General features: G+C 41.5%; 2 protein-coding genes across 3 annotated transcripts in view; one reads left to right on the top strand and one right to left on the bottom strand.

Moving 5' to 3' along the window:
- dock1 (dedicator of cytokinesis 1) overlaps positions 1–13,858 on the top strand; it is a 537,727-nt gene that overhangs the window by 281,699 nt on the left and 242,170 nt on the right. The window lies entirely within an intron of this gene.
- Positions 1–13,858, bottom strand: part of LOC133557237 (inhibitory synaptic factor 2A) — a 112,115-nt gene that overhangs the window by 54,293 nt on the left and 43,964 nt on the right. The window contains exon 3 of the mRNA XM_061907552.1: positions 3,923–3,994. Within this exon, the coding sequence (XP_061763536.1) occupies positions 3,923–3,994 (72 nt within the window). The remainder of the gene's footprint in view (positions 1–3,922; positions 3,995–13,858) is intronic.

Here is a 13,858-nt window from a genome sequence, read left to right as displayed (position 1 = left end):
AGACATTGAATGACATGGAAGACTACATTAAATGGCTTGGGGGACAACAATAAATGTGGCGCACCACATTTAATGACGTGGCAGACCACATTAAATGAGATAGCAGGTCACATTAAATGATGTGGAAGACCACGTTGAATGACGTGCAAGACCACATTGAATGACATGGTGGCAGACTACATTAAATGGCGTTGGGGACAACATTAAATGTGGCGCACTGCATACAATGATGTGGAATACAACATTAAATGAGATGGCGGGCCACGTTAAATGACGTGCAAGACCACATTGAATGACATGGTGGCAGACTAGATTAAATGACGTGGGGGACAACATTAAATGTAGCGCACTACATTCAATGATTTGGCAGACCACGTTAAATGAATGACGTGCAAGACCACATTGAATGACATGGTCCCAGACTACATTAATTGGCGTGGGGGACAACATTAAACGTGGCGCACTACGTGGCAGACCACTTTAAATGATGTGGCAGACCACATTAAATGATATGGCGGGCCACATTATATGATGTGGAAGACCACATTGAAGGACATGGTGGCAGACTACATTAAATGGTGTGGGGGACAACATTAAATGTGGCGCACCACATTCAATGATGTGGCAGACCACATTAAATAAGATGGCGGGCCATTTAATGATGTGGAAGACCACTTTGAATGACGTAGAAGAAGACATTGAATGACATGGTGGAAGACTACATTAAATGGCGTGGGGGACAACATTAAATGTGGCGCACTGCATTAAATGATGTGAAAGACCACGTTGAATGACGTGCAAGACCACATTGAATGACATGGTGGCAGACTAGATTAAATGACGTGGGGGACAACATTAAATGTAGCGCACTATATTCAATGGTGTGGCAGACCACGTTAAATAAGATGGCGGGCCACGTTAAATGACGTGGAAGACCACTTTGAATGACGTAGAAGAAGACATTGAATGACATGGAAGACTACATTAAATGGCTTGGGGGACAACAATAAATGTGGCGCACCACATTTAATGACGTGGCAGACCACATTAAATGAGATAGCAGGTCACATTAAATGATGTGGAAGACCACGTTGAATGACGTGCAAGACCACATTGAATGACATGGTGGCAGACTACATTAAATGGCGTTGGGGACAACATTAAATGTGGCGCACTGCATACAATGATGTGGAATACAACATTAAATGAGATGGCGGGCCACGTTAAATGACGTGCAAGACCACATTGAATGACATGGTGGCAGACTAGATTAAATGACGTGGGGGACAACATTAAATGTAGCGCACTACATTCAATGATTTGGCAGACCACGTTAAATGAATGACGTGCAAGACCACATTGAATGACATGGTCCCAGACTACATTAATTGGCGTGGGGGACAACATTAAACGTGGCGCACTACGTGGCAGACCACTTTAAATGATGTGGCAGACCACATTAAATGATATGGCGGGCCACATTATATGATGTGGAAGACCACATTGAAGTACATGGTGGCAGACTACATTAAATGGTGTGGGGGACAACATTAAACGTGGCGCACTACGTGGCAGACCACTTTAAATGATGTGGCAGACCACATTAAATGATATGGCGGGCCACATTATATGATGTGGAAGACCACATTGAAGGACATGGTGGCAGACTACATTAAATGGTGTGGGGGACAACATTAAATGTGGCGCACCACATTCAATGATGTGGCAGACCACATTAAATAAGATGGCGGGCCATTTAATGATGTGGAAGACCACTTTGAATGACGTGGAATACCAGATTGAATAACATGGTGGCAGACTAGATCAAATGACGTGGGGGACAACATTAAATGTGGCGCACCACATTCAATGATGTGGCAGATCACATTAAATGAGATGGCGGGCCACATTAAATGATGTGAAAAACCACATTGAATGATGTGGAAGACCACATTGAATGACATGGTGGCAGACTACATTAAATGACGTGGGGGACAACATTAAATGTGGCACACTGCATACAATGATGTGGAAGACAACATTAAATGAGATGGCGGGCCACATTAAATGATGTGAAAGACCACATTGAATGTCATGGTGGCAGACTACATTAAATGGCGTGGGGGACAACATTAAATGTGGCACACCACATTCAATGATGTGGCAGACCACGTTAAATGAGATGGCGGGTCATGATAAATGATGTGGAAGACCACTTTGAATGACGTGGAATACCAGATTGAATGTCATGGTGGCAGACTACATTAAATGGCGTGGGGGACAACATTAAATGTGGCGCACTACATTAAGTGATGTGGCAGACCACGTTAAATGAGATGGCGCGCCACGTTAAATGATGTGAAAGACCACTTTGAATGACGTAGAAGAAGACATTAAATGTCATGGTGGCAGACTACATTAAATGGCGTGGGGGACAACATTAAATGTGACGCATCACATTTAATGACGTGGCAGACCACGTTAAATGACGTGAAAGACCACTTTGAATGACGTGCAAGACCACATTGAATGACATGTTGGCAGACTACATTAAATGGCATGGGGGACAACATTAAATGTGACGCACCACATTTAATGACGTGACAGACCACTTTAAATGATATGGCGGGCCACTTAAATGATGTGGAAGACCACGTTGAATTACGTGCAAGACCACATTCAATGACATGGTGGTAGACTAGATTAAAAAGCATGGGGGACAACATTAAATGTGGCGCACTGCATTAAATGATGTGGAAGACCACATTAAATGAGATGGCGCGCCACGTTAAATGACGTGCAAGACCACATTGAATGACATGGTGGCAGACTAGATTAAATGACGTGGGGGACAACATTAAATGTAGCGCACTACATTCAATGATTTGGCAGACCACGTTAAATGAATGACGTGCAAGACCACATTGAATGACATGGTCCCAGACTACATTAATTGGCGTGGGGGACAACATTAAACGTGGCGCACTACGTGGCAGACCACTTTAAATGATGTGGCAGACCACATTAAATGATATGGCGGGCCACATTATATGATGTGGAAGACCACATTGAAGTACATGGTGGCAGACTACATTAAATGGTGTGGGGGACAACATTAAATGTGGCGCACCACATTCAATGATGTGGCAGACCACATTAAATAAGATGGCGGGCCATTTAATGATGTGGAAGACCACTTTGAATGACGTGGAATACCAGATTGAATAACATGGTGGCAGACTAGATCAAATGACGTGGGGGACAACATTAAATGTGGCGCACCACATTCAATGATGTGGCAGATCACATTAAATGAGATGGCGGGCCACATTAAATGATGTGAAAAACCACATTGAATGACATGGTGGCAGACTACATTAAAAAGCGTGGGGGACAACATTAAATGTGGCACACCACGTTCAATGATGTGGCAGACCACGTTAAATGAGATGGCGGGCCACCATGAATGACGTGGAAGAAGACCACATTCAATGACTTGGTGGCAGACTACATTAAGTGGCGTGGGGGACAACGACGGGCCACAATAAATGATGCGACACACCAGTTTTAAACACATTAACTGGCGTGGCAAACCACGTTAAATAAGTGGCGGACCACAGGGAATAACGTGGCGGCCCTGAGTTTGAGACATGTGTCTGCTTTGAAATAACACAGCTTACATTAAGTCTCTCAAGCACCTGTTTGGCGCACACCTGGCTTCTGATGATTGGACCAAACAAAATGTAGCAGCTGAGCAAACGCATCAGACTTCTTTTTAACCGGATCAAACTAAAAGTGGGCGCACTCTAAATCAATCACCCCGCGGCCATGACCTAGTGTATGTTGTGCACATCCCTTTCCCGCCTCAAGGAGAAAAAGACATTTTGGACCGGCAGGTCTTTCCAGGGGACGGACCACTGACCTGTAAATAATGCACGCGCTGTTCCGGCATGTGTCACAGTTGGCCGTGTCCTGTCCGGTGCGATAGGAGAGCCTGCGGGGAGAAAAAGCATAGCGGTGAATGTGTAATCACAAGCCTTGTTAAGCTCCCTTCTCGTCTTCCTGTTTGTCTCGTTAGCGGCGCCCGGGCAAATGAGGGCGAGTCACCAGCGTCCGGCGGTGCGAGCGGGTGGGGGGGGGGGGGGGGGGGGAGAAAAAACAAAAACGCGCTGTCTGGAATTAGCCTCGCTCCACTGATTGGGAGTCGGACGAGCGAGGAGGCAATGTTGTGTGCAAGATGTCTCCCTCGCCAAGGCGCTTTAATCACGGCGTGTCGACCTGATCGACAACGTTAACTCAGAAGGGCAGGTGCTAATTGTTTTTTATGCATTGCTGAAATCTTGGTATCATTGTTTTATTGTGGTGCTTTATTACAGGCTTTAAATGTCACTTTATCAGAGCCCAAGTGGGTGTTTTACTGCCTTCACTTTGTATTTGTGCGATTGAATCATTGCAGCAAGGGGGACTAATAATATGAATTAAAGGCCTACTGAAATTAGTTCTTATTTAAACGGGGATAGCAGGTCCATTCTATGTGTCATACGTGATCATTTCGCCATATTGCCATATTTTTGCTGAAAGGATTTAGTAGAGAACATCCACGATAAAGTTTGCAACTTTTGGTGCTAACAGAAAAGCCTTGCCTGTACTGGAAGTAGCAGACGCTGATGTCACGGGTTGTAGGGCTCCTCACATCCTCACATTGTTTATAATGTGAGCCTCCAGCAGTGAGAGCTATTCGGACCGAGAAAACGACAATTTCCCCATTAATTTGAGCGAGGATGAAAGATTTCTGGATGAGGAAATTTAGAGTGAAGGACTAGAAATAAAAAAAAGGCGATTGCAGTGAGAGCGATTCGGATGTTTTTAGACACATTTACTTGGATCATTCTGGGAAATCCTTTATCTGCCTATTGTGTTGCTAGTGTTTTAGTGAGTTAAATAGTACCTGATAGTCGGAGGGTTGTGGCCAAGGGTGTGTGGAGGGAAGTCACGAAGCTGCAGCAGGACCGAAGCTCCGCTGATCTCCGGTAAGAGGCGACTTATTACCACAATTTTGTCACCGAAACCTGCCGGTTGACATGGTGTTGGGATCCATGTTCGCTTGACCGCTCTGATCCATAGTAAAGCTTCACCTCCGGGAATTTTAAACAAGACAATGGGAGCCGCTAACGTTCTCGCGAATATCCAATGGTGTTCATCCTGATGACAAAAATACGAGCGTGCTGTGAAACCATTGCCATTGACGCCTTCAACAACATGTACAAACCGATTGTTAGTCCGGCAACATGTGTGCAGCTTCCGCAATCACACGTACAATATTGAAGGGCATACTGGGTGATACAGAGTACACTAATGGTTGTGAAATAAACAACTTTCACACTTACTAATATGCGCCACGCTGTGAAGCCACACCAAACTAAGATTGACAAACACATTTTTGGAGAACATCCTCACAGTAACACAACATAAACGCAACACAACAAATACCCAGAATCATTTGTATCCGTCACGGATTGTAGGGCTCCTCACATCCTCACATAGTTTATAATGTGAGCCTTCAGCAGCGAGAGCTATTCGGACCGAGAAAGCGACAATTTCCCCATTAATTTGAGCGAGGATGAAAGATTTCTGGATGAGGAAATCTAGAGTGAAGGACTAGAAATAAAAAAGGCGATTGCAGTGAGAGCGATTCGGATGTTTTTAGACACATTTACTAGGATAATTCTGGGAAATCCTTTATCTGCCTATTGTGTTGCTAGTGTTTTAGTGAGTTAAATAGTACCTGATAGTCGGAGGGTTGTGGCCACGGGTGTGTTGGGGGAAGTCACGAAGCTGCAGCAGGACAGAAGCTCCGCTGATCTCCGGTAAGAGGCGACTTATTACCACAATTTCCTCACCGAAACCTGCCGGTTGACATGGTGTTGGGATCCATGTTCGCTTGACCGCTCTGATCCATAGTAAAGCTTCACCTCCGGGAATTTTAAACAAGGAAACACTGTGTTTGTGTGGCTAAAGGCTAAAAGCTTCCCACCTCCATCCTTCTACTCTGACTTCTCCATTAGTAATTGAACAAATTGCAAAAGATTCAGCAACACAGACGTCCAAATTACTGTGTAATTGCGCGATGAAAAGAGACGACTTTTAGCCGTAAGTGGTGCTGCGCTAATATGTACGTTCCAATAACGTCACAAACACGCGTCATCATAAAGTAACCTGATTTAACGTACCATGACGTGACATACCATGAAGTAACGTACCCCGACGTAACATGACACGACGTAATGTAACACAATATAATCTACCGTGACGTAGCGTGACATGAAGCAACGTACGATGGCATAATGTAACATGACATAACGTAACATGACATAAAGTAATCGTCACACGTACACGATTGAAAGGCATACTGGGTGATACGGAGTACACTAATGGTTGTGATACAAACAACTTTCACACTTACTAATATGCGCCACGCTGTGAAGCCACACCAAACAATATGACAAACACATTTCTGGAGAACATCCTCACAGTAACACAACATAAACGCAAAACAACAAATACCCAGAATCATTTGTATCCGTGACACTTCCACCCGGACCAACATTTTATCAGAACCGTACCCGCCCGCCAACCGCCCGCTGAAGTACATCAGAGGTCGGCCACCTTTACCACTCACAGAGCTATTTAAACCTGTTTCACAGAGTAATTAAGTCAATTGGATCCGCTAACGTTCTCACGACTATCCAACAGCGTTCATCCTGATGACAAGAATATGGGTATAGTGTGAAACCATTGCCTTTGACGCCTTCAATAACATGCACAAACCGATTGTTGGTCCGGCAACATGTTGTGTGCAACTTCCGCAATTACACATTCAAGATTGAAAGGCATACTGGGTGATACGGAGTACACTGATGGTTGTGATATAAACAACTTTAACACTTTAATACACACCACGCTGTGAAGCCACACCAAACAAGAATGACAAACACATTTCGGGAGAACATCCTCGCAGTAACACAACATAAACGCAACACCACAAATACCCAGAATCCTTTGTATCCGTGACAATTCCTGAATATATTTTACACCCCCCAACCCCGCCCACTTTACCGACGCACGGGCGGGGTTTTCTGCTAGCGGGGTGTATAAAATAGTCAGGAGTTGTCATGAATACAAAAGATCCTGGGTATTTGTTGTGTTGCATTTATGTTGTGTTACTGGGAGGATGTTCTCCCGAAATGTGTTTGTCAATCTTGTATTGTGTGGCTTCACAGCGTGGCGCATATTAGTAAGAGTGTTAAAATTGTTTATATCACAACCATTAGTGTACTCTGTGTCACCCAGTATGCCTTGCAGTTGGGTGGGTGTTGTCACGGAAACCACACACAACATGTTGCTGGACTGACAAGATGATAGTACATGTTGTAGTAGGCGACAGTGGCTTCATAGCACGCCCTAATACTTATTAACCGGCAGTCATTCTAGAGAATAATAGCGTCTCTTATTGTCTTCTTTGCTTTATGACACGGGTCTTAAATGGCTCTTTGGATGTTAAAGGACACCGATCCCAGAACCATGCATATCAAATATTTCCGGATGGTTCAACCGCCACCCGCCCGAATCTAATTAAAATCTATTTTTTCGTCATGTCACCCGCCCGACCCGCGGTTTATGAGACCGCAAACCGCACATCTCTAATATATATATATATATATATATATATATATTAGGGCTGGGCAACGATTAAAAATTTGAATCGAAGTTAATCGCACTATTTCTCCGATTAATCGGGATTAACTGCATTGTATACACAAAGCCCAATAATGAATTCAAAAGTAGTGTGTAGTGCACCTTTATTGGAATATTCTCCCACATGAAGAAAAGCGCCAAAACATTTGTTGTGCAAACACAATTTAAATCAGTCCTTGTTAAACAGTAGCAGTTAAATAGCATATTTGATGAAAATCAACTCCAAAAATGTAAATACAAACATTTAAGCTCATTGCCACTGCCAGGGTATTTAAGTTATCCTGTTTGTTATGGAAAATAAATATAATCTACATACAAATCTCTGAGCCACAATCATAACATCTGAACAGGCAATTTCTGAGGTAACAGCAGAAACATTTTTTTTATCAGGGATTTTATGTTTAAAAAACCTATATTATAGGTAGTGGGCTGTTTTAGGGAATTTTGGATCAAATTATCCGTAGTAGCAATATTAATAATGTTGTGTTTATTCTGCGTAGTGCACTTAAAATAATTATGACCATATCTAGGAATTGATATGATGGGAATTTTCCGATTGTTTGCTTGGTGCTTTGATAAACTGAAGGCATCATATACATGGTACTATATTGTGATGTTATGAGCCAGGGGAAACAAGAACTACCCTACCCAGCATGCAACAGGAGTGAGGAGCATGCGCGGTAGCCCGGTATAGGTTGTGTCGCCATGACGGCATCTTGTATGTTGTGATATGCAGGCTCTGAAAGTAAACGTTAAGAACTCAGCCAACACTCCTGGTCTGCATTATTCATAGATAGACAGACAACACATATACTCCGCTGCTTCACAGGCCGCTGGATGTAGCCGGCAAAGTATTCCCATGCTAGCTAGCCGGTCTAGCAAGCACGCCTCATTCAGTCCAAAACGGCCCGATCTATCCACATCCAGAATTGTCTGGCGGTCGTAAGTGATCCCGGAGTGACCACGCTGTAAGCCAGCCAGGAAATTTGCAGAATTGTCCGGTATTTTTGCCAAATGTTTCATCTTTACCAAGATTGATTGATTGATTGATTGATACTTTTATTAGTAGATTGCACAGTACAGTACATATTCCGTAGAATTGACCACTAAATGGTAACACCCGAATAAGTTTTTCAACTTGTTTAAGTCGGGGTCCACGTTAATCAATTCATGGTACAGCCCCTCGACGCCGAAGTACATCCGGGAGATGCCATCTTGTTAAGAAAAGGCGTTAACAAAATAAAAGCATGTAAACAACATACGCAAATGTGCGATAAAATAATTGTCGGCGTTAATAGATTGATGAGTTAACTCGTAATTAACGCACTAATTTGCCCACCCCTTATATATATATGTACATATATATATATATATATATATATATATATATATATATATATATATATATATATATATATATATATATATATATATATATATAGAATTTCTAGGCGCAGTCAAGGCGTTGAGGGGTTCCGGTTTGGTGACCGCAGGGTTAGGTCTCTGCTTTTTGTGGTCCTGATGGCTTCATCTGACCGGGATCTTCAGCTCTCGCTGGATCGGTTCGCAGCCGAGTGTGAAGCGGCCGGAATGAGAATCAGCACCTCCAAGTCCGAGTCCATGGTTCTCGCCCGGAAAAGGGTGGAATGCCATCTCCGGGTTGGGGAGGAGACCCTGCCCCAAGTGGAGGAGTTCAAGTACCTAGGAGTCTTGTTCACGAGTGGGGGAAGAGTGGATCGTGAGATCGACAGGCGGATCGGTGCGGCGTCTTCAGTAATGCGGACGTTGTACCGATCTGTTGTGGTGAAAAAGGAGCTGAGCCGGAAGGCAAAGCTCTCAATTTACCGGTCGATCTACGTTCCCATCCTCACCTATGGTCATGAGCTTTGGGTCATGACCGAAAGGATAAGATCACGGGTACAAGCGGCCCAAATGAGTCTCTCCCTTAGAGATAGGGTGAGAAGCTCTGTCATCCGGGAGGAACTCAAAGTAAAGCCGCTGCTCCTCCACATGGAGAGGAGCCAGATGAGGTGGTTCGGGCATCTGGTCAGGATGCCACCCGAACGCCTCCCTAGCCAACCGGTAAGAGGCCACGGGGAAGACCCAGGACACGTTGGGAAGACTATGTCTCCCGGCTGGCCTGGGAACGCCTCGGGATCCCCCGGGAAGAGCTAGACGAAGTGGCTGGGGAGAGGAAGTCTGGGTTTCCCTGCTTAGGCTGTTGCCCCCGCGACCCGACCTCGGATAAGCGGAAGATGATGGATGGATGGATATATATATATAGTCTCTATGGATATGCATTGGCGTTCTTAGTTAACAGGGGACACCCGTTGCATCCCTGGGAGCCGATAAGGCAATTGAACATTGCTTAGTTTTTCCACAAAATTGAATCTTTGACCTGAAAAAAAGCAGAGTAAGCAAGGCAGATTCTGTCTTTGCACTTCAACCATTACTCATCGATCTCCGCAGCATCAATCCATCAACCGCTCCCGTTAAGATTGGCTCCCCCTCAGGCTCACTTTATCCAACAACAAGAAGAAGAAGAAGAAGAAGAAGAAGCAGTTGCTCACTAACTAACATTGTTTTAAGTCGATTTAATGGCTTTTTTCACACTGAACAGGTGTAGTATTTCTTGTTTAACACTGACGAGGGAGTCAGGGAGAGATAGTGAATATCTTCCCCAAAGTCTTGGATGAAATGTTCCACTTTTGCTGTTTGATGCACACCCCCACCGCCCCCACCCGCACCATCTTTTGTGGCTTTATTCAGTCAGCAGTCTTCCGGGGAGATACGTCTCCTCCTCTGCTCTATTAAGAAGCTGGCCGTGCACATTTAAACAGCAGCCGTCTCCCATCATTTTTCCTACTAATCATCCTTTCCCAGGGAAACTTGTCACGTCGCCCATAAGGTGCTGCGCCAGTAAAAAGAGAAAAAAAAAAAAAAATCAAGCGCCTGTCATAAATTTCTGCATCCTTATCTAATCCTATGATGTGACAGATGTATAAGAGTTGTTGTTATTGTTATTGTTTGAAAGCCACTACTAGCCACCACGCAGTCTGATAGTTTATATATCAATGATGAAATATTAACATTGCAACACATGCCTATACGTTTACTAAATTACAATTTTAAATTTCCCGCGAGGTATCCTGTTGAAGACGTCGCGGAATGATGACGTTTATGTTGACGCGTGCTTGTGACGTCACGGCTAAACGTCGTCTCTTTTTATGGCATAATTACACAGTATTTTGGACATCTGTGTTGCTGAATCTTTTTGCAATTTGTTCAGTTAATAATGGAGACGTCAAAGAAGAATGCTGTTGGTGGAAAGCGGTGGATTGCAGCTGCCTTTAGCAACCGAAACACAGCCGGTGTTTCTTTGTTTGTTGTGAGGCTTTGACACAGAGCGGTCAAGGGAACATGTTTCCCTCACCGGGGGCGGCATGGAGTAGTGGGTAGAGCGGCCGTGCCAGAAACCTGAGGGTTGCAGGTTCGCTTCCCACCTATTAACATCCAAATCACTGCCGTTGTGTCCTTGGGCAAGACACTTTACCCACCTGCTCCCAGTGCCACCCACACTGGTTTAAATGTAACTTAGATATTGGGTTTCACTATGTAAAGCGCTTTGAGTCACTAGAGAAAAGTGCTATATAAATATAATTCACACCATCACTAAAGACGTGGTCTTCACACGTTTAAATTGATTGATTGAAATATGTATTTCATAAAAATCACTTACATTATTTTTTTTACTTTGTTTCTTATAACTTTCAGAATGACAATTTTAGAGATAAAATACAACCTTTAAAAATTATTTTAGGATTTTTAAACACATATACCTTTTTACTTAGTATTTTTTTTTTTTTTACTGTAAAGAACAATAAATACATTTTGATTGAATTCTTCATTTTAGCTTCTGTTTTTTGACGAATAATATTTGTGAAGTATTTCTTCAAACTTATTATGATTAAAATTCAAAAAAAAATTTTCAGGCAAATCCAGAAAATCTTTAGAATCAAATTTAAATCTCATTTCTAAGTCTTTTTAATTTCTTTGAACATTTTTGTTCTGGAAAATCTAGAAGAAGTAATGATTTGTCTTTGTTAGAAATATAGCTTGGTCCAATTTGTTATTTATTTTACAAAGTTTAGATTGGATTTTAACCTATTTAAAACATGTCATCAAAATTCTAAAATTAATCTTAATCAGGAAAAATGACTAATGATGTTCCGTAAATCCTTTTTTCAAAAAGATTCGAATTAGCTAGTTTCTCCTTCTTCTTTTTTTCGGGTGAATTTTGAATTTTAAAGAGTCGAAATTGAAGATAAACTGTTTCCAAATTAAATTTAAATTTTTTTCGTGTTTTCTATCTCTTTTAAACCGTTCAATTAAGTGTTTTTTTTCATCATTTATTCTCTACAAAAAACCTTCCGTAAAAGAAAAAAAAATGTACGATATATATATATATATATATATATATATATATATATATATATATATATATATATATATATATATATATATATATATACATATATATAGATTGATTTATTAAAGGTAATTGAGCAAATTGGCTATTTCTGGCAATTTATTTAAGTGTGTATCAAACTGGTAGCCCTTGGCATTAATCAGTACCCAAGAAGTAGCTCTTGGTTTCAAAAAGGTTGGTGACCCCTGTTGTAGATTGTCACTGAAGGCATCAAAACTATAACCTCGGTGAAGTGAAAAACATTTCAGGTGACCACCTCTTGAAGCTCATGGAGAGAATGCCAAGAGTGTGCAAAGCAGTAATCAGAGGGTGGCTATTTTGAAGAAACTAGAATATAAAACATGTTTTCAGTTATTTCATCTTTTTTTTTTGTTAAGTACGTAACTCCACATGTGTTCATTCATAGTTTTGATGCCTTCAGTGGCCCACCTCATCGCAGGGCCAACACAGATAGACAGACAACATTCACACTCACATTCATGTTAGGCAGTCTCATTAGCGTGGCAACAACACACAACAACAGCAGTCACGTTTCGTCTAGCAGTTCGTCTGCCGTAAACAGCAATGTTGTGACACTCTTAAACAGGACAATGCTGCCATCTACTGTGCATGCATATGTGACAATAACATCTACGGCTTTTAGAGCAGTGGTTATCACCCTTTTTTCAGAGATGTACCCCCTGTGAACATTTTTTTAATTCACGTACCCCCTAATCAGAGCAAAGCATTTTTGGTTGAAGAAAAAAAAAAGATAAAGAAGTTAAATACAGCACTATGTCATCAGTTTGGGATTTATTAAAATGTATAAAAGTGCAAAATATATAAAAAGATATAAAAATAACTAAACACTTGTTGAAAATAAACAAGTGATTCAATTATAAATAAAGAATACTACTAGGGGGTTGGGAAAAAATCGAATCAAATACGTTGTGCGATTCAGAATCGATTTTCCTTTTTAAAAAAATCGTTGTTGTTTTTTTTATTTTTATTACTATTATTTTTTATTAAATTTTTTATCAATCCAACAAACCAATGCACAGCAATACCATAACAATGCAATCCAATTCCAAAACCAAACCCGACATAGCAACACTCAGAACTGCAATAAACAGAGCAATTGAGAGGAGACACAAACACCACACAGAACAAACCAAAAGTAGTGAAACAAAAATGAATATTATCAACAACAGTATCAATATTAGTTATCATTTCAGCATCGCAGTGATTAAAAATCCCTCATTGACATTATCATTAGACATTTATAAAAATAATAAAATAGTGTCACAGTGGCTTACACTTGCATGGCATCTCATAAGCTGGACAACACACTGTGTCCAATGTTTTCACAAAGATAAAATAAGTCGTATTTTTGGTTCGTTTAATAGTTCAAACAAATGTACATTATTGCAATCAGTTGATAAAACATTGTCCTTTACAATTATAAAAGCTTTTTTTTTTTTTTTTAATCTACTACTAGATCCTGCTGAAATCCAATGTGTTGAATGAATACAGAATCCTTTTGAATCGGAAAAAAATATCGTTTTTGAATCGAGAATCGAATGGAAAAAAATCGTTTTAATTATCGAATCGTGACTCCAAGAATCGATATTGAAT

Source organism: Nerophis ophidion, linkage group LG08 (genome assembly GCF_033978795.1).
Source record: "Nerophis ophidion isolate RoL-2023_Sa linkage group LG08, RoL_Noph_v1.0, whole genome shotgun sequence".
Classification (NCBI taxonomy): Eukaryota; Metazoa; Chordata; class Actinopteri; order Syngnathiformes; family Syngnathidae; genus Nerophis; species Nerophis ophidion.
Note: the sequence above shows the minus strand (reverse complement) of the source record. Positions and strands in the feature narration are given on the sequence as shown.